A 22,855-nucleotide genomic window follows, 5' to 3' on the forward strand; every position below is an offset into this window, starting at 1 on the left:
ATAAACACTTCCGTCTTTTCAGAGGCCAGAATGAGCATCAAATAGAGCAATTTCTATGGTAGGGAGCTTTTACAGAATGCAAGGACTTTTCAATAAAAACTGCCTCTTAAGGGAGTGACCTCTATTCCCAGAAGTATTCAGGTAGAGACTGGGTCATGATCTGTCAGGATTACCGTGGCAAGAAATCTTGAATTGTGTGGGAGCTGAATTTGACTCCTAAATTCTACTCTACAATTCTTTGATTTCCTTTAATAGCAGTTCTATGGTGTATAAAACCCCAATAGTAGTCATAGCTAACATTTATTGAACCCTAATGTGCAAGCCAATATGCTAAGTGAAATATTTTGATCATCTGACTTAGGTCTCCCAGGCAGAAAACATGCAGGACTCCCATGGAAGATCAGTCCCTAGAAGAATGCTCATAAACAAATCAAAACAAAACAAAAATGTGGTATCTTTCCCATTTTACCGATGAGGAAACCGAGGGTTAGAGAAGTTCAGTAAATTGCCCAAATGTATATGGCTAGCAAGTGGCAGAGGCTGGATTTGAACCGAGGATATTTGACTCTAAGGCTCATATTGTTATCCTCTACCTTATGCCACTCTGAACGTTTCAACATATTTGTTCAATTCATTAAAATGCGATTTATTTCAGGAATGTGATCATATGTCTTGTGTTAAGTGGGATATTACCTGTCTCTAAAAAGCACCACTAAAACTTATAATTTCTAATTATGAATATATACATACTCAGATAGAATTTGAAAAATCAAAACTATTTATAACCCTACTACCCTTCAGAAACAGACTCAGACTTAGTAGCAATCTTATGGTTACTGGGGAAAGAGGGTGGGAGGGGATAAATTTGGGAGCTTGATATTTGCAAATGTTAGCCACTGTATATAAAAATAGATTTTTTAAAAAAGTTTCTTTTGTAAAGCACAGGGAACTATGCTCAATATCTTGTAATAAACCTTTAATAAAAAAATATGAAAAGGAATATATGTATATTTGTGAAAGACTGGGACATTGTGCTGTACACCAGAAATTGATACACTGTGATTGACTGTACTTCAATTAAAAAAAAAACCTACTACCCTTCAGTAACACTGTTACCAGTTTGGTGTTCAATTATTTTATATGATTTTTAAAAAAGAATGGCAGATCCTTTCAGTCACTGGAGATGATGAGGCACTGAAAACTTTGGATCCCAGAGCAAGTCCTTAGTGAGGTGTGCTAGTCTATTCAGGCTGCTGTAATAGAGCCACAGACTGAGTGGCTTATGGGCAGCAGAAATTAATTTCTCCTGGTTCTGGAGGCTGGGAAGTCTGAGATCAGATTGCTAGCATGGCTGGGTCCTGATGAGAACTCTATTCCAGGCTGCAGACTGCCAGCAATTTCTTATTGTATCCTCATGTGGCAGAGATCAGAGAGAAGCAAGCTCTCTCGTGACTTTTTAAGAGCACTAATCTCATTCATGAGAGCGCCACCCTCTTGACCTCATGTGAACCTAATTACCTCCCAAAGGTCCCACTTCCTAATACCATCACATTAGAGGTTAGGGTTTCCGCATGAATTTTAGAGGGAAGCAGACATTCAGTCTATTTTTTTTTTTAAGAGTTTAGAAAAGTTGAATAGGTACGCTGCTATAGGCAACAGTGGGCCACACAGCCAAGAGGTGCCTGCATGAGCCCAGACATTCAGTCTATAGCAGATTTGATTTTTCTCATGCCTGGGTCAGTATTAAACCATACTGCTTCTTTATAGCATCAAGGCTCAATAAGGGAAAAAAAAAATTTTGTTTCGTATGAATAAATAGATTTTTGTAATTTGATGACTGAATTAGAAACATTTATCATAAAATGTTAACATATAATACCTTGAATTGAGTTTTATCCATTAAATAAATACTTATTTTTATCAACTCTGTGCTTATTGTTGAGAATATTTATATATAAATGAAGAAGCCAGTTAAGTGATGAAGGAGCTAGTAAAGTTCCTTCTTTTCATGGGGTTTAAATTCTAGTGGGAAAGATAGACAATGAATGAACCAGCAGTCATTTCCTTCATCAGTGTGGCTAACAGGAGAAAAATCAGAAATATCCTTGAATCTTGACATTTGCATACACCTGTGTAACCCAAACCTCCATCAAGAATTGAACTTTACCACAATTCCAGAAATTTCCCTCATGCCTGAAATGCTCTTCCTTAGAATTTGGCATGACTGGCTCCTTTTTGTCGTTCAGAGCTCAGCTTAAATGTCTCTTCCCTGTACTCACCTCTCCCAGAGGCAACTATTGTTCAGATTTTTTTTCTACCATAGATTAGTTTTAGCTGTTCTAGTACTTTATAGAAATAGAGCTATACAATATCTCTTTTGTGTCTGGCTTCTTTCACTTGGTATAAGGTAATTTGAGATTCATCCATGTTGTATGTGTGAGTGATTCATCTTTTTTTATTGCTGATTAGCATTCCATTGTGTGGATGTACCACTTGGGCTGTTTCCAATTTGGGGCAGTTATGAATAAAGCTGTTATGAATATTCTTTTTCAAGTCTTTTTGTGGATAGATTTAATTTATCCAGTTTGGGACTCAGAGGGCTGTACCAAATCAGACCTCCTTCATTTTCCAAATGTTCATTATCTGGAAATTGAGTTTCTCAATCCATCCTCCATGTCTCTACTCATATTTTCTACCCCTTTATCTCTGTGCTGCGTTCTGGGTGACATCCTCAGATTTATCCTCAAGTCAGTAACGGTCTCTCTCTGTATATATCTGATCTACTGTTTAACCTGTCTATTGAGTATTAAGTTTTTAAAAATTTTTAACAAATATTTTTCACGTCTAGAAATTCTACTTTTTGTTGTCTCCTGTTCCTGTTTCTGTTTTAAATTTTATTTTCCTTAATTTCCCTGAGTGTTAAAGTCCCTTTCAGATCTTAGGCATGGATATTTTTGTTTGCTGGCTCTGTGAACTATTTTTATTGGCTTTAGGGGCTTTGGTTTTGTTTTGATTTGTTTATGAGCATTCTTCTAGGGACTGATCTTCGGTGGGAGTCCTGCATGTTTCCTGCTTGGTAGAAATATACCACTGTGTGGTGAAACAGTTTTATGATCAACTTCGTCTGATTCCAACAGAACTCACCAATTCTAAGCATTTTAAATTGAGTTTCTTGGCTGAGGGTTTCCTTTTGTGAGGGTAATGTGAACTCGGGCCCTGTATCAGTCCAGAGTGCAGGTTTGAGGGTCTGTCCTCTCATGAGGGATCCTGCTCATACTCTTTTAAAAATTATTATTGAATGAATGACTCTTTACATTTGATAGTGTTTTACAATTTTCAGAAGTTTCGTGCACATGATTTCATATAATCTCATGATAACCCCCTTTCTCCCTCACCCATTTTGCCCTTCCCCCTTCCCTTTCCCACTGGTAAGCACTCACTTATTTTCTAGATCTGTGAGTCTGCTTCTTTTTTGTTATACTCACTAGTTTGTTGTATTTGTTGTTGTTGTTGTTGTTGTATTTTTTTAGATTCCACCATGTAAATGATATCATACAGTATTTGTCCTTTTTTGTCTGACTTATTTAACTTGTATTTTTTTTCCATGTAATTGATTACTGGTTTCATAATGTTTTGGTTAGGAAAGGTACTTGTTATGACTTTAATTTTCTTAAATTTACTGGGGCTGGTTCTGTGGCCTAGCATGTGATTTATCCTGGAGAATGTTCCATGTGCACTTGAAAAGAATGTATATTCTGCTGCTTTCAGATGGAATGCTTTCTATATAATAAATTAAGTCCATCTGGTCTAATGTGTCCTTGAAGACAAGTGTTTCCTTACTGATTTTATATCTGAATAATCTGTCCATTGATGTAAATGGGGTATTAAAGTCCTCTACTATTATTTTGTTATAGTCAATTTTTCCCTTTATGTTAACAGTTGCTGTATACATTGAGGTGCTCCTAAGTTGGGTGCACATACATTTACAATTGTTACATCTTCTTGGATTGATCCCTTGAGCATTATGTAGTGTCCTTTATTGTCTCTTGTACAGTTTTTATTTTAAAGTCTGTTTTGCTTCATATAAGTATTGCTACTCCAACTTTCCTTTGATTTCCACTTGCACAGAATACCTTTTCCCATCCTCTCAGTTTCAATGTTTGTGTCTCTAGATCTGAAGTGAGCAAATAAACTGGTCTTGTTTCTTTTTTGTATCCATTCAGCCAGTCTGTGTCTTTTGGTTGAAGCATTTAGTCCATTTATATGTAAGGTAATTATCAATATGTATGTTCTTATTGCCATTTTATTAATTGTTTTGGATTTGTTTTTGTAGGCCTTCCCCCCAGCCCTTTTTCTTTTGCTCTCTTCTCTGTGATTTGATGGCTATATTTAGTGTGTGTTTATATTCCTGTGTGTGTGTGTGTGTGAGTGTGTGTGTGTGTGTATGTATGTATGTGTCTATTATAGATATTTGATTTGCAGTTACCATGAGGTTTGGGTATAGCAGTCTGCATACATACATGATTGTTTTAAGTTGCTGATCTCTTAATTTCAAATGCATTTTAAAAACACTGCATTTGTACTCTTCTCCCGTCATGATTACTGCTTTTGATATCGTATTTTACATCTAATTGTTCTGTGTATCCCTTAACTGCTTATTGTAGAGATAGATGATTTTGCTACTGTTGTCCTTTAACCTCCCTACTAGCTTTGCATGTGGCTGATATTCTGCCTTCATTGTATGTTTGCCTTTACCAGTGAGCTTTTTCATTTCAAAATGTTCTTGTTTCCAGTGTGGCCTTTTCTTTTTCTACCTAGAGAAGTTTAACATTTGTTGTAAAGCTGGTTTGACAGAGCTGAATTCTTTTAGCTTTTGGTTGTCTGTAAAGCTTTTGATTTCTCCGTCAAATCTGAAGGAGACCCTTGATGGGTAGAGTATTCTTGGTTGTAGTTTTTCCTCTTTCATCACTTTGAATATATAATATCACTTCTTTCTGGCCTGTAGAATTTCTGCTGAAAGATAAGCTGATAGCCTTATGGGAGTTCCATTATGTGTTATTTGTTGCTTTTCTCTTGCTGCTTTTAATATCCTCTCTTTGTTTTAATTACAATGTGTTTTAATTATAATGTGTCTTGGTGTGTTCCTCTTGAGGTTGATCCTGTATGGGACTCTCTGCACTTCCTGGGCTTGTGTGACTCTTTCCTTTCCCAGGCTAGGGAAGTTTTCAGCTATTATGTCTTCAAATATTTTCTTAGGCCCTTTCTCTTTCCCTTCTTCTGGGACTCCTATAGTGTGAATATTAGTGCACTTGATGTTGTCCCAAAGGTCTCTTAAATTGTCCTCATTTCTTTTTATTCTTTTTTTTTTTTTCTATTCAGTGGCAGTGATTTCCACTATTCTGTCTCCAGGTCACTGATTCATTCCTCTGTGTCATTTAGTTTATTACTGATTCCTTCTAGTGTATTTTTCATTTTAGTTATTGCATTTTTCATCTCTGTTTGGTTATTCTTTATATTTTCTAACTCTTTATTAAAAACTTCTAACTTCTTGCCCTGTGCATCCATTCTTCTCCCAAGCTCTTTGATCATCTTTACGATCTGGGTAGTGCAGAGCCCAAAATATTTTTATTTGGCTGGCACACTGTTTCAAAAACTGTGAATTTGTTGCTGGCACTTAAAAATGGTGATGTTTTACAAAAATTCAGATATTTGACTTCTCTTGAATAATCAAGATAATCTGACCACACTGGGCCTTCTTCCCAAACAGGATCAACAGCTTGTGTTGAATGGTTGCTGTCTCATGTTTTCTCTCCATTATTGAGGCCAAGGCCAGTACTATTTCCATTCATTTTCAATTTACTGTTACATTTTTACTGTTGTTTTTAAAATAGTACAGAAATAGTAGTATATACGTATTTTTCTGTCAAAAACAGGAGATAGATGGGGAAAAAACCACATTGTAAGTATCAGTGAAAAAAAGTAATCAATCGATCTAAGAAAGAAATGGAAAATTTTATAAGAGCTAAATTTTGAGGATTACAACCTGGGAAGAGCATGTCAGGAAGCTCTGAGAACTGTTCCACTGTTTGGAAGTCAAGGGCTGTACAGCAAATGATGTATTATTGACAGTTTACATAATCCAGATGTAAGCACCATGTGTTTCCTTATGAGATCAAGAAGGAATGTTATCTTTAAAGAGTTGTCTTGTTGATGCTAGAACATTGCTCTTTAGGGTTGAGCATGTATTTCTGCTGATGGGGAAGGTTTAGTTGATGCATAATGGAGACATGCAATGCACAGTTGGGGAGAGAGGCCAAAGGGCAGAGAAATTTTTTTGTTTAATCTTTTCTTGACTTGCCATAAAATATGAATTTTATTTCACAGAAGAAAAATGGGAAAGAGGGTATTTTGTGATAGAGGAAGACAGTTCCTACGTATTTAATAGGATGTCTGTGTCAGTTTTCTCTTGCACTTGGCTTGCTTCACTTACTTATGTTATCCTGTTTTGACCCTGTGGACATTTCAATTTGCAACCTCTTTCTAAACATCTTGGGTCTCTCTCTAAGTCCTGTTCTTTTCTTTTTCTTTTCTAACGCCGTCTTTCCTTTTGTACTGCTCTAGCATACCCTCAATAACTGACTCTGTTTCTATGAAGAACTACTGAGACTTCTGGAGGAACAGAAAAATCCATGTTTACTCAAGCCTGTTTGTTCCATCCCCTACCACCCATACCTTCTAGAAAAGTGAAAAAAAGAAAAAAAAAGAAAAGAAAAAAAACTTCCCACCAACTTGCTGATGATAAGAATTTTTTTTTTTAACTTAAGAGCAGAAGTTTCCATTTGACTGTTGGAGATTGAGGGTTTAAAGTGCCAACAGCCTGAGGCATGTATGTTAACTAAAATTTACTCACAGTACATCAGCAAGTGGAAGTGAGAGTCTAGTTTATTCTGTTTTGATTGATATGATTTTATAGGATTAAGAGAGCCCCGGACAACTAGTAGAGGGCGGGAAGGGGATGTTTCTCGGGTGAGAATGGAGATGGAGTACAGGATGTACAAAAGGGAAAAAAATTTTAAATATCATTGTGTCAAGTGGAAATTTGTAACAATTTTTTAAATTTGTGGGCACATGGATTGTAATTAGAACTTTTTCGGGGAAAACTTGTTTTCACATAGCTTTAAATTCTGTATGTAAATGTATTGTTACCATTTGTTTTGCAGATTGTGGGATTAGTGATATGCTTTCCTAAATAGCAGAAAAGTTGAAGATGTCTAAACATTTAGTGGCTTTGACAGTGACCACCCTTCTTGGGGTGGCTGTCGGGGGGTTTGTCCTGTGGAAAGGCATCCAGCGCCGGAGGAGTAAAACGAACCGTGGGACCCGGGAGCAGCCGCCGCCGCCGCCGCCGCCGCCGTCTCCGCCGCAGAAAGTGCCAGGCAGGAGAGAGCTGCCCGCCCCAGAAGAGGAGCAGTCGCGCTCCAGTGCCCCCAGAGCCTCCTGGGAGGAGAGGATCCTCCAAGCAAAGGTGGTGACTGTGTCTCAGGAGGCAGAGTGGGATCAAATCGAGCCCTTGCTTAGGAATGAGTTAGAGGATTTCCCAGTCCTTGGAATCGACTGTGAGTGGGTAAGTTAAAAAGCAAAAATAAAACAAATCAGTCTTTTCCGTTCTTCCAGCTAGTCAAATAGAGAATAAGAATAAAGGAAAATTAGCTTGTTCTCAACTTACTTGTAAATAAATGTGAGCAGAAGGAGAAACGGCTTCTCTTCTCGGGATAGGGGAGTGCTTATCGTCATGGATTCTGGAGTCAGACATGTATGAGTTCCTTTTCACCACTTATCATTCTGTGAACTTGTCTTGGACAAGCTACTTAACCTCTTTGAGCCTCAGCATACTTATCTGTAATAGGAATGTAATAGAATCCACCACCCAGGGCTTTTTTAAGGATTCAAATAGATGATCCCTATATAGGCTTCAGCACAATTTTAACATATAGTGAGTTCTCATTAAATATTAGCTACTGTTAATATTTTCAGTAGTGTTTTCATAAGGAGAAGATAGTTAAGGAAGTCTATTTAAGGGGAATTATTACATGAATTAGAATTTTAAAAGATAATAGTTAAAATGTAAGACATTATTTACTCCATGCCAGGTACTATGCTCGGTTTTGTGGGTTTTTTTTTTTTTTTTGCATTATCTCATTTAATTTTGACAATAATTCTCTGTAGGAAGATACTATTATCTTCACTTTACAGCTAGGAAACCATAAAAAAGTTTAAGTTACTTGCCCAAGGCTATGAAGTTAGCAACTAGCTTTTGAGTTGGTCTTAAACATCTGATTAATTTTTCTAATAGCTGTTCCTTTGGGAGTGTTGTCACATAGTTGTGATGAGGATATGGTACACCTATTCTTCTATCATTCTGATTCACAGAGTGAACTTTAATCTCCTTGAAACAGAAGTTACTACAAAAATATAAATAAATCATAGTTATCATCTCTTATTAAACAGAATAATACCTTGCCAGGATTCTCTGATATATATCATCTGGGTATCTGGAGTTCAGTCAAGAGCCAGGTAGTGTCATGGAAAGAGGCCCTGAGCAGAATAGCTGCCACAAAATCAGATCACAGGTTGGTAGGAGGGATTATCAGATGCCAATACAATGATGACCAAGAAGAGAACATGTGACAGTGTGGGAAAAGTTTAGTAGTCACACAAGGCCTTCTATAGCTACTGAGGGTGTTTCTTTGTATCAGCAAGAGTAGTGGTTTATACCAGTGACCTTGGGCCATCAGGAAAGGATAGGGAATTTTTAATCTGTTGTGTATATGAATTATATCATTTTCGATATATTAACATGTTTCTATATCATTCTAGAAATATTTACACCAACAGCAGTAGAAGAAAACACAGTAAACAGTGAGCTTTGGTAGATTATGAAAATTCACATTTGCCAAATACCTTGATTATTCCAACTAAACTAAGTATAACTACAGCAAAAACAGAGTGGTCTGAAGTGAATAGTGACAGCAATTGATTTAATAATATATTTGATTACTGTAGCAGAGGCACGGAAAAGTTAAAGTGGCAAATAATCCAAAACTCACTTTGTTTTGGCTTTTGAGTGTTCTGAACTTACACTGATGCCACATCTCCCTTCAGGTGTGATTGTATTTCTCTGATTGCTGCCACAGAAAAACTGTTCCATCCATCCTTGTTCTCTTCATTTTTCCATTTGTTTCCCTTTCTCTTTCATTCACTTTTGTGTAAGTACTTGTTTAGTTACTGTTTTTGTTCTTCTTTTATATAGTCAGTATTTGTTTAGATTTACCCAAGTGTTTACCTTTTTCTTTGCTTACCTTTCCTTATATCTCAGAACTTTCTGGCATCATTCCTTCTCTTTTTTAAAGGCTTCTTGTGTTTATTTGTTTGTTTGTTTGTTTGTTTAGTGGAGATACTGGGGATTGAACCCAGGACATTGTGCATGCTAATAAGCACGTACTGTACCACTGAGCTATATCCCTCCCTACTTGGCATCATTCTCTTTAAGATGATCCTTGAGAAGTTCTCTTCTTGTGGACTCAGTACTAAACTTAATCAGTATTGTTTTGGAAGTGTCTTTATTTTGCTTTTGATCTTGGAAGATTTAAAAAATTTTTTTAAATTTGCATTCTTTTTTATTGAAGTATAGTCGGTTTACAATGTTGTATCAATTTCTGGTGTACAGCATGTTTAAGTTATACATATACATACATATATTCATTTTCATATTCTTTTTTGTTATAGGTTACTACAAGATATTGAATATAGTTCCTTGTGCTATACAGTATAAAGTTGTTGTTCATCTATTTCACATGTAGTAGTTAGTATCTGCAAATCTCAAACTCCCAGTTTATCCCCTGTACCCCCTGGTAACCATAAATTTGTTCTCTGTGTCTGTGAGTCTGTTTTTGTTTTGTAAATTAAGTTCATTTGTGTCTTTTTTTTTTTTTTTTTTTGGATTCCACATATAAGCAATATCATATGGTATTTTTCTTTCTCTTATCTGGCTTAGAATGACGATCTCCAGGTCCATGTTGCTGCAAATGTTATTGTATTCTTTTTATGGCTGAGTAGTATTCCATTGAATGTATGTACCACATTTTCTTTATCCATTCATCTGTCAGTCGACACTTAGATTGTTTTCATGTCTTGGCTATTGTAAATTTTGCCGCTATGAACATTGGGGTGCATGTATCTTTTCAAATTATAGTTTTCTCTGGGTATATGCCCAGGAGTGGGATTGCTGGATCATTTAAGTCAATTTTTAGTTTTTTAAGGAACCTCCATACTATCCTCCATAGTGACTGTACCAGTTTACATTCCCACCAATTGTTTAAGAGTGTTCCTTTTTCTCCACACCATCTCCAGCATTTATTATTTGTAGGCTTTTTAATGATAGCCATTCTGACTGTTGTGAGGTGACACCTCATTGTAGTTTTAATTTGCACTTCTCTAATAATTAACGATGTTGAGCATCTTTTCATGTGCCTGCTGGCCATCTGAATGTCTTCTTTGGAGAGATGTCTATTTAGGTCTTCTGCCCATTTTTGATTGGGTTGCTTGTAGTTTTTTTTTATATTAAGCTATATGAGCTTTTTGTATATTTTGGAATTTAGTCTCTTGTTGGTTGCATCATTTGCAAATATTTTCTCCTGTTCTGTAGGCTGTCTTTTCGTTTTGTTGATGGTATCCTTAGCTGTGCAGAAGCTTTTAAATTTAATTAGATTCCATTTGTTTATGCTTTTATTTCCATTACTCTAGGAGCTGGTTCAAAAAACATATTGCTGCAATTTATGTCAAAGAGTATTCTGTCTGTGTTTTCCTCTACGAGTTTTATAGTATCCAGTCTTATATTTAGATCTTTAATCCATTTTGAGTTTATTTCTGTATATAGTGTTAGAGAATGTTCTTATTTCATTCGTTTTCAGGTAGCTGTCCAGTTTTCCCAGCACCACTTATTAAAGCGACTGTCTTTTTTCCATTGTATATTTTTGCCTCCTCTGTCATAGATTAATTGACCATAAGTGGGTGGGTTTATTTCCGGATGTCCTATCCTATTCCATTGATCTATGTGTCTGTTTTTGAACTTTAAAAGTTCATTTCTTGAGGACTCATAGATAGTAAACTTAATTATTCTTGTTTTGAAAGTGTCTTTATTTTGCCTTTGATCTTGGAAGATATTTTTACTGGAGATACAATTCCAGTTTAGCAATTTATCATCATTTTCAAGATTGCATCCCATTTTCTTCTGGCTTCCATTGTTGCATTGAAAATAACTGTCAGTCTAAATGTTGGTTCTTTATAGGTAATCTAATTTTTTGTAGCTCCTTTTAAGATCTTCTCTTTGAGTTGGTGGTTCTGAAGTTTCACTATGATAAGACTAGGTGTTGTCTTCTCTCTGTATTCCTGCTTGGGATTCAGAGAGATACCTGGATGTAAGGATAGATATCTTAAATCAATTTTTAATTCTCTTCAAAGATTGCCTTTACCCTGTTTCTCCTCCTCCTTCTCCTCCTCCCCTTCCTCTTCCTCCACCTTTTTCACCTCCTTCTTTCTTGCTGGAACTTGATCAGCTGTGCTCTGAACTTTTTATGCTCCCTTACATGGTTTGTACTCTCTTTAATGCCTAACATCTTTGTCTCCCTGGATTCATTCTGCACAATTTCTTCAGGTCTCTTTTATACTTCCCTTTTTCTCTTTAGTTCTGTCTAATCTGCTATTTAACTTGCCCCTTGAGTCTTTTTTTTTTTTTTTATCTTTCTTGTGAAATAAAACACATGAGGAAAAGTGCCTGAAATGAAAATAAACAGCTAAATGATTTCCTAAAGAAAATATCTATTTAACTAGGAACTAGGTCAAGAAACAGAATTTGCTAGAACCCCAGAAGCTCTCCTTGTGACCCCTAGTAATCATTGTCTCCTTCCTCCCCTCTAAGAGTTACCATTATCTTGATTTTATGGTATTTACTTTCTTGTTTTTCTTTATACTTTTGCTACTCAAGCATGCATCTCTAGGCACTGTAATTGACTTTTGTCTGTTTTTTAAAATTTAATGTAAATGAAGCTATCGAGTATGTATTTTGTGTCTGGCTTCTTTTGTTCAGTATTATGTTTGTGAGATTTACCCATGTTGTGACTGTGATTCACTGCCATGTAGTAGCCTGTTGTGTAAATACATCAAGATTTATTCATCCATTTTAATATTGTTGGACATTTGGGTTGTTTACAGGTTGGGACTCTTACAAAGAATGCTGCAATGAACAAATGCATTTATTATTATTAGGTATATGTATCTGTGATTGGCGTCCTGGATCATAGAATTTGTATCTATATCTTTAACTTTTATAGATATGCCAAATTGTTTTCCAAGGTGGTTTTAACTAGTTTATTCTCTCATCAGTAGTATATGAATGTACCCATTGTTTCAGCTGTTTTCAGAAGTGGTTCTACTAATTTAATCTCTCACCAAGACTATGAAAATTGCCTTTGTCTTATAACCCCGTCAGCGTTTGGTACTGTCAGATTTTAAAATTTTAGCCATTCTAATGGATGTATAATAATATTTCATTGCAGTTTTAATTTGCATGTCCCTGATTAGTAATGAGATTGAGCATCTTTTAGTATTTAATTGATCATTTAGATATCTTGTTTTATGGAGTACCTGTTTAAGTCTCCTACCTCTTTTTCTATTGAGTTGTCTATTTTTTACTGATTTATTGGAGTTCTTTATATATTCTAGATATGAACCCTTTGTAAGTTAAATGCATTGTAAATGTCTTCCCCCATTCTGTGGATTGCCTTTACATTCTTTTAATGTTATCTCTTGATGATCAGATCTATATAGTGCTGTTTAACAAGTCTTACCCTGCCCCTAGTCATGAAGATACTCTCCTGTGTTATTTTCTTGGAGTTTTGTGGCTTTAACCTTGCATATTTAGATTTACAATCCACCTGGAATTGATTTTGTGTGTGTGTGTGTGTTTGTGTGTGTATGTGTGTATGATGTGAGATGGAAATGAGTTTTATTTCCCCCCATATGCATATCCAACTGTCCTAGCACCATTGATTGAAAAGATAAACCTCTCCTCACTGTTCTGCAATGCCAATTTACTATAAAACAAATATCTATATATAAGTAAATCTAGACTCTCTAATAATCTATTTTTCTGTTCTTCCACCAGTGATCACAAACTGTCTTAGTTACAGTTGCTTTATAATAACTTTTGATACCTGCAACACCAAGGCTTTCTATCTTGTTCTTTTCCCAGAATGTCTTGGATAGTCTTGGTCCTTTGCATTTCCTTATACATTTTGGATCAGTTTTTTGGGTTCTACAAAAAAAAATTCTTGATAGTGTGATTGAGATTGCATTGAATCAATGGATCAATTGGTGGGGAATTGACTTCTTTTTAATACTGAGTTTTCTAAGAATATTTAATTAGATCTTTAATTTCTCTTTATATGTATTTATAGTTTTATGTAATTTAAAAAATTGTATTATAAATGAAACCTTTAAAAATTTGTGTTTCTGGCATATAGAAATGCAGTTTAAAGATATATTTCTCTTGTATTAAAGAACATAATAAACTCACTTATTAATTCTAATTACTTGTAGAATTACTGCTAATTCCTTTTGAATTTCTGTGTAAACTATTATGTCAGTGAATTTATTATTTTATTTCTTTCTGGTCCTTATACATTGTGTTTCTTTTCTTGCCTCATTGTACTGGCCAGGGTCACAGTATAGTGCTCAGTAGAAGTGGTGATAGTAGGCATCCTTGACGACAGCTTTCTACATTTTCGTATTATTATTTTTTTTACATTTTTTTATTGAGTTATAGTCATTTTGCAATGTTGTGTCAAATTCCAGTGTGGAGCGCAATTTTTCAGTTATACATGAACATACACATATTCATTGTCACAATTTTTTTCACTGTGAACTACCATAAGATCTTGTATATATTTCCCTGTGCTATACAGTATACTCTTGTTTATCTATTGTACATTTTGAAATCCCAGTCTGTCCCTTCCCACCCCCACCCCCTTGGCAACCACAAGTTTGTATTCTATGTCTATGAGTCTGTTTTTGTTTTGTATTTATGTTTTGTTTTGTTTTGTGTTTTTAGATTCCACTACGAGTGATCTCCTATGGTATTTTTCTTTCTCTTTTCTGGCTTACTTCGCTTAGAATAAAATTCTCCAGGAACATCCATGTTGCTGCAAATGGTGTTATGTTGTCGGTTTTTATGACTGAATAGTATTCCATGGTATAAATATACCACATCTTCTTTATCTAGTCATCTGTTGATGGACATTTAGGCTGTTTCCATGTCTTGGCTATTGTAAATAGTGCTGCTATGAACATTGGGGTGCAGGTGTCATCCTGAAGTAGGGTTCCTTCTGGATATATGCCCAGGAGCGGGATTCCTGGGTCATATGGTAAGTCTATTCCTAGTCTTTTGAGGAATCTCCATGCCATTTTCCACAGTGGCTGCACCAAACTGCATTCCTACCAGCAGTGTAGGAGGGTTCCCTTTTCTCCACAGCCTCTCCAGCATTTGTCATTTGTGGACTTTTGAATGATGGCCATTCTGACTGGTGTGAGGTGATACCTAATTGTAGTTTTGATTTGCATTTCTCTGATAATTAGTGATATTGAGCATTTTTTCATGTGCCTATTGATCATTTGTATTTCTTCCTTGGAGAATTGCTTGTTTAGGTCTTTTGCCCATTTTTGGATTGGGTTGTTTGGTTTTTTCTTATTAAGTCATATGAGCTGCTTGTATATTCTGGAGATCAAGCCTTTGTTGGTTTCATTTGCAAAAATTTTCCCACATTCAACATTTTCATATGGAGGATGACATCTGCAGTAGGTTTGTTTGTAGACCCCTTTGCAGATTAAATTGTTCAATTCTGTTCTTGGTTTGTTAAGATATTTTTTTAAGAATGAAATATGGTCATTTGCAGCAATATTGATGGACCTAGAGATTATTATATTAAGTGAAGTAAGTGAGACAGAGAAAGAAATACTATAGGATATCATTTATATATGGAATCTAAAAAATAGTACAAATGAATCTATATATAAAACAGAAACAGTCTCACAGACATAGAAAACAAACTTCTGGTTACCAGAGGGGAGAGGGAGAGAGGAGGGATAAATTAGGAGTAAAGGATTAACAGATACAAACTACCATACATAAAATAGGTAAGCAACAAGGATTTACTGTATAGCACAAGGAACTATAGTCAATATCTTGTAATAACCTATAGTGGAAAATAATTTGAAAAAAATATGTATATCTTGTAGCTGTATACCTGAAATTAACACAATATTGTAAATCAACTATCCTTCAATTTTTTTAAAGAGTTTTTTTTTGAAAATCATGAATAGTTGTTGAATTTTATCAAATACTTTTTCTGCATTTCTTGAGATGAGTATGTAGTTTTTCTCCTTTACTCTGTTTTTTTGTGGTGAAATACATTTTTTGAATTCCTGGAATAAATCCAACTTGGTCATGGTATCTTATTCTTATACATTGCTGAATTCCTTTTGCTAGTGTTTTTAGAGGATTTTACAAAATAATCTAGTCTGTGAGTGATACTGGCTTATAATTTTCCTTTCTAGAAATGATCTTGTCAGATTTTGATTAGAAAAAAAAAAGTAATGCTGGCCTCCACGATGAGTTAGGGCTGTTCCTTATTTTTGTGTTCTCTGGAAGAGTTTGTGTAAGATCATCATTCTTTTTTCTTTAAATGTTTGATGAAAATCTGCTGGTGAAGCTGTATGAAATTTTTTTTAAGGGAAGTTTTTGAATTATGAATACAATTTCTTTAATAGTTTGGGGATATTGATATTTTTCTATTTCTTCTTGTCTGTTTTGGTAAATTATATTTTTCGTCTAAATCTGTCTTCTTTGAAATTTTTAAGTTACAGGCATATACTTATTTATAATATCCTCTGACAATTTATTTCCTGTCTGATGATATATGTTGGGATGGCTCCTTTCTCATTTTTGACATTGCTTCTTTGTGCTTCTCTCTTTTTCCCCTCATTACTCCTTCCATGGGTTTATCAATGTTATTAATCTTTTTCAAAGAACCAGCTTCTGGCTTTGTTGATCTTTCTTGTATGTTTTTGTTCTATTACATTGATTTCTGCTCTTTCTCTGTTATTTTATTTCTTCTACTTGTTTGGGTATATTTGCTGTTCTCAATTTATTCTTCAACTGACTTTAATCTAACATCCTACCATACTACTTCACTAAAACTGATCAAATTGATGACTTTCTTGTTTTCTAATCCAGTGGACACTTATTCAGACTCATATTATTTTGGCTCTGAAAAGTATCTGCATAATTCCTGCATGAAGCATTCTCTTCATTTTCATGCCGTCACAGTCTCCTGTCTCCTATCTTACAGTTCTTTCCTCTTTTTCCTTTTGTGATCCCCCTTCTACCTGACATCTAAATGTTGAGATGGCTCCAGTTTAGTCTCTTCTGTATCTCCCCCAGGAATTGCCAACTCAGATGCCAGCAGGGTCCAGACAGGAAATGTAAATGAATGAACTAGAGTGATTGTTCGCACTTTTGAATGAATAGGAATATTATTCAATTTCATAAAGAAATATGCTTTCTCCCTTTTTTTCTTAAGCATAAGGCCTCTGTGGTCTAGCTTCCATTTTTCTGGTTTTGATAGAAACACGGATCCTGAGAAATATTTCTTTGTATTAGAAAAACAGTGGTGTGCAAATACACTGATAAATGGAAAATGACAGTTGGCTTCAGTGTTGAGAAGACATTATGGTGAATTAGAGACTTCGTGCCTTTTATAAATGAGGAAGCTGCTACACAGTTCAAGCCAAGTGTTGCCATATTGTCCAGTTCTTTAAAAAGTAACTTGACATACAGATTTTTAAAAATGTGAACTCCACTAATTTAAAAAATCTAACACAAGCTTTTAAAAATATGGAAACCCAAAAAAAAAAAAAAAATTAAACATGTCCATGGATCAGCAGGTGGGTCCATGGACCACTAATTTATGTCCTCTAATCTTATTCTTTTCCTAAGTGATCTCATCTAATTTTATAGCTTTAAATATCACTGATGGGCTGATGACTCTCAAAATTAGAACTACAGCCTTTTATATCCATCTGTCTACTTGACATCTCCCTTGAATATCTAATAGTCATCTTAAACTTAACATGTTCCTAACAGAACTCTTAATTTTTCTCCTCAAACTTATATTATCCCTAGTCTTCTCCACCTTTAAGATCAAAATCAGAGAGCTCCCCGCTAAGGGTTGTCTAACAGAAGTGGTATGATTGAAAGTCAGACAGAAATAGGCATTTACAGTATGTTAAATTTTTTTAATGGCAAAATATGTGGAAATTCAAATAAGTGGCTGTAGAAAGCAGGAAGTAACACAGCATGCCACCAGGTAGAGGTATGGGTTTCCAGATAGTTACCCATGATGATGTGCAGCTATGGATAAATCACTATGGATAAAATGAGGATTCTGCCGTGTTTCAGAAGCTATTACTGCCTTTCTCCTGGGAAGGAAGGAGATGGAAATGTTAGATATCTTTCTGGTTCATGTCTCCTGCCTGATTTTTTCTGGAGTCTCTGGCTTCAGACCACCGTGCTTAACAGGTGCAGATAATTGGTATAATAAAGATTGAATGAAGTGAAGATCATTTTCCCAGGAGCATCCTTCTGCTGGCCCAGGCTTCAGGCTTGCCTCAAGTCTCCTTCTTTTTCCTTACTATTAACCCTTCCCATCCATTTAGGAAATATTACAAAATAGATTTTGCAGCCATCTACTTCTCTACATCTCCTCTACTTCCTTCCTAGTCCAGGCCTCAAGTGTCTCTCACGTAGACCTTTGCAATAGCCTCCTGACCGGCTTCCTTACTTGGACTCTTGTACATGTACAGTCCCTTCTCCATATGGTAACCAAAGTGATCTTTTAAAAATGCAAATCTGATCATGTCGGACCCCTGCTTAAAACTCTTCCATTGCTTCGTATAAAACCAAAATGTCTTAGTTATGTGTTCTTAAGGATTCACATGCTCTCGCCTCTCTCAACATCTCTGATTCTGTCTCCTATTTTCTTCCCATCCTCCTCTTATTACATATATTCCTGCCTCATTGGGCCTTTATTCTGTTGCTTGAACAGGACAAACAAATTCCTGTCTCAAAGCCATAGTCTAAATTGAATTGATGCATAATCCACAGACTAGGGGTGCTTGCTACTGAACGTTGTTCCAGCCCAGAAGACAGTCCCAGATTATTCTTTACTCCCTGCTGCCATCACGGGGTCATTTAAAGAATCATGGACTTTTCCAGAAAGTTTATCTGCTCTGTACTTAATAGACTCCTGAAACTAAAATGGATTATCCACTGGCCCTCAGAAGGAGGATCTCTAAACCAATCCTTTCTAACTGAATCACTGAAATATAGAAAAAAGTGTTAGAAATTTTGTCTATAATTATTGATGGAATAATTCATTTAAAATGTTTGTGTATATTTAATGTCTGTAATACATTAGTGTAGTACTACATTTATATGATTTATAAATACATGTGCATATGTATTGTGTAATTCCAAACATTTTTTATGAGTTGACTAACCAAAAAAAAGTGACTACTGGATTACATAATGCTAATGAAATTTAAATGTCTTTTTTTTCCCTAATAAATATAACATTGGTAAGCCAAGGGTTTCATTTTTCCCATGGGTGGTAAGTGCTGTCAAGGCAAAAAGATGACAGCAAGGGGGGAAATATGAGAAACAAAGACTAGATATCTTATTTTTTAAGCCAAACTATTCTGCTGGAAGCATTATTCTTCCAATTATACATTCAGTGTAAATTAGATACCTATTAGAATCATAAACATTTGGATTTCTGATAGGAAGACCTTAATTATAATACAGTGAATCTTAAGCAAATCCAGAAACAGTATTAAAGAGACAACTAATCTATGTAGTTATTTTTTTAGTGTATCTTAGACAATGGAATTTGACTGAAAAGAAGTACGAAGATTTGACCTTAAGATTTAGCAGTATCATGTCAAATTAGGAGTTCTAAATATTAGAAGTAGAGATTGACAGCTTTTTCATGAAGACACCTCGTATTACAAAGGGAGAGACTTAAGCTTTAATAATAATAATTTTAAAAAGGTGATTTGGCCATGTCCAGATAAATTGTTATAGAACAGGAACAACTTTCCTGTAGGTCTTTTTGACCTTGGCAGAGCCCCAAGAAATAGACACATTGGAAGTCAAACTGGCATGTTTTCATTTGAGGATATGGAAATGGCCCCCGTTGATAGTGCCTGACAAGGGAAATCCTGAAGCTTTTGTGTGTTAAGCCATGGTTTTACTTAGCACTGAAGTAGAAGTCGAGGGTGAAGTCCCTCGTGAATTTTGCTTTTAATAGCATTCTTTGTGATTTTGATTTGACTGTTTCTTCTCTGTTCTACAGATTGAGAAATTTAGGTTCTAGTTCTGACTTTGCCATTATCTCCATGTTTAGGCAAACAGCTTCTCCTGTAGACCTTAAATTTCCTCTCCTGAAAAAATGGGAAGGATTGGAATTTATTGCATGCTTAACCTGGGTTCTGTGGATAGCTTTAGAGAACCTTTAATTAATGTGAATTTTGTATGTAAATTTTTCTGGGAATAACTTCCTTAACTTTCAGCATTTTCTCCAACTTATTATCTCAAAAAGATTGAAACTAGATCAGTTCATATATAAAGTTACTTTTATCTCTTAAAATATGAGGATCCTTAGCTTATGCTTAATATGCATTTCTTTAAGAACAACATTTGTGACCATAAAATGCTGAGAAAGCACTTTGAGCTACCAGGCTTTATTATATTGGCAGGTACCACTTATTAATAGTACTGTATTTCCTACCTCTTTTCAGAAATCGGATCTTGAGGCAATGTCAGGTTACTAGCCTGCGTGTTGATGGATAATGGAAAGAGAGTGTTATCAATTGGCACTCTTGCTCCTTAGCTTTTTATTCCCTTAGCTGTTTAAACCAGTGTGTTTCCTGTGACTCTGCCAATGTGTGTCCCAGCGCTCCTCCGGGTCAGCTGGTCACTATTTATGGACTGCTCGTATTTCAGGCTCGTCTTTGGGCCCGCAGTAAGTAACCTCTGTTTAGGCTGCGGCTTGACAGAGTCCGTCCCATTTGTTAGCATTAACTCATCCTTAGGTTTTAGCCAAACTCTGGCCAGCTGTTCCCTTCCGGAAGTCAAGAATGTACCTCTTTAGATTTTCTTGCCACAGTTTCATGTTGTACTTGGCGCTGTGCTGAGGTGTGAACTGTGGCTCTGTTTTCCTCTGTTGCAGGTGAATTTGGAAGGCAAGGCCAGTCCTCTGTCACTCCTTCAAATGGCCTCTCCAAGTGGTTTCTGTGTCTTGGTTCGCTTGCCCAAGCTGATCTGTGGAGGAAAAACAGTACCAAAAACGTTATTGGACATTTTGGCAGATGGCACTGTTTTAAAAGTTGGAGTAGGATGTTCGGAAGATGCCAGCAAGCTTTTGCAGGATTATGGCCTCGTGGTTAAGGGATGCCTGGACCTCCGATACTTAGCCATGAGGCAGAGGTATGATTTGTATGAATGCTGGGATTCCTGTAGCTGCGGGGCAAATATTTAGCAAGATTTGTAGATTATGAGAATCAATAATGAAGCATCTAAAATTCTTTAGATGCATGGAAGTTCTGAGATATGTGCTGAATTTGTAAAGAAATATTGCAACTTCTGGGAAAACTTTAGTTACCTAGAATTGGTCTTTTTAGATGAAGCATTAATGAGGTGTCTCTGTAAGATACAGGTTGTAAACTCATGGGCCCCCTGGGCAAATTAGAGTTGCAGATATTTTGTTTTTGTTTTTGTTCTTTTCCCCATATGATATTTTGGGGAAATTTTATTTCAAGTCCAGAAGATTTAATGTAAAAATCTGTATCTCTGGCTTCTTTTGAAAATTGTGTGATCTGACTACACTAGGTTAGTGGTTCTAGATGACAGCTGTTGGCTGGTAGCACTATCTTCTTTAGATGGCATGCTCTGTTCAGTTTGCCAGTCACCACCTCTCCCATTGTAACCTCAACTCATCCTGATAAGCATTTGAGTTTGCAAACCCTGCTTCAGGCCAAAAATGATGGTAGACTTAACTTTTTTCTGGGGAGGAAGAGATTTTCCTTTTCTTTGGAATTCTATTCTTATGGAAATTCGACCTTTTTTTTTTTTAGGGAATTGCAGTCACCTTCCTATGTGTATGTGCAGGTTCTCATTTTAATAATGTGGACTGAAACAGTTTCTCCCTACCATGACACTGATATTGAAAGTCTGGAGGATTTGGTACATTAAGAGAAGGCCTGATTAAAATCTATGCTTATGATTTTTTAATATAAAATGAAGTTTTATTTTGGCTTAGTAGTTTGCCTTATGTAAATAAAATTTATAAATAAAATATCAATTTTTTAAAGTAATACATCAAAATATTTACTGTAAAAATTTTTTTCAACTCTGTGAAATTATTTGGAATATAACAAAAAGCCATCTTTCATCAGGCCCTCCTCTTTTTGGCATTGCCTGCCCAGAGGTAGTGCTATTACTCTAACATGGCTGTTAGAGGCCTTGTGTGTAGTGGCTAAGAATTGACTCTGGAGCTGACTGTGGGGTGGGAGTCCTGTGCTTCCTCTGACCAGCTGTGCGATCTTTGGCAAGTTACTGAGCCTCACTGTTCCTCAGTTCCCTCTCTGTAAAGTAGAAATAATAATGTTCCCCCCGCATAGGATTGGTGTGAGGATTAAATGTAAAGAACTTAGACATGGTGTTTGACATATACAGAGTGCTGTGTAAATTTCAACCATTACTGTCAATCATCATCGTCACTGCCACCTTCAGCACCATCGTCATCTGATTGGTTTGTCCTTCTTCCAGATTTCTTTCTATCCAGTTACAGTCCTATGAGTATATAGAAATTAGAAGTGCATTTAATTATCTGGTTAAGTGCAGAATAGCCAAATGTCAAAATTAAAATTTGGCCAAAGTTGAGTATTACCATGAACTTCTCTAGAAATAAGAATGAAGTATTTATCAAGCTTTTTAACTTTTAATGAAATTTTATTAAAATTTTAAACATTCCTATTAGAAATTTTTTTTCCATTCTTTTTTTATTGAAGTGTAGTCAGTTTACAATGTTGTGTCAATTTCTGGAATACAGTATAACTTCAGTCATATGTATATGTGCATGCATTCTAAACATTCTTATTTTATTAGTGAATACTTTAGTAGTAAAATTTGAATTTTTTGACATTATAATGGAAGAAATTTGGCATTATAGTACAAGAATTGTACTTAGCACTTGTAGCTATAAGGTTGCTCCTGATGTTTGCTGTAAGTAGTTGTTACTTTCATTTGACTTTGGAGAGATGTACACATTTTCTTGGTAACGCTGTCTTTTTCCTTCATACTCTTTATATTTTTTATTATACGTTAGCAGAAGATAATTTATTATTGAGATTGGTGTATATGACTTTGGAATTTTTCCTAGTGAAACTTTTAAGTGGCAAAGGTGGCATCTTGTTTTTAATTCATTCTCAAAAAATATGAAACTTTCTCAAATATGACATTTTAAAAAAGACTAATGACCTAAATGGAATTAAATAACTAAAAGCTAAGTGCTATCTTTCAATAAGGGTAATGATTTCAAGAATTATGGAATACCCATGCGTATAAATTGCATACTTGTTAAAACGAATGAAATAAGTACATTTGTGCTTATTGTCATGGAAG

General features: G+C 35.4%; 1 protein-coding gene across 3 annotated transcripts in view; it reads left to right on the top strand.

Annotated features, from left to right (window-relative positions):
• Positions 1-22,855, top strand: part of EXD2 (exonuclease 3'-5' domain containing 2) — a 71,639-nt gene that overhangs the window by 29,645 nt on the left and 19,139 nt on the right. For all 3 annotated transcript variants that reach the window (XM_031453929.2, XM_031453928.2, XM_010976596.3), the window contains exons 2-3: positions 7,221-7,624; positions 20,403-20,659. In XM_031453929.2, coding sequence (XP_031309789.1) covers positions 7,268-7,624; positions 20,403-20,659 — 614 coding nt within the window. In that variant the 5' untranslated portion in view covers positions 7,221-7,267. The remainder of the gene's footprint in view (positions 1-7,220; positions 7,625-20,402; positions 20,660-22,855) is intronic.

Source organism: Camelus dromedarius, chromosome 5 (assembly GCF_036321535.1).
Source record: "Camelus dromedarius isolate mCamDro1 chromosome 5, mCamDro1.pat, whole genome shotgun sequence".
NCBI classification, from domain to species: domain Eukaryota; kingdom Metazoa; phylum Chordata; class Mammalia; order Artiodactyla; family Camelidae; genus Camelus; species Camelus dromedarius.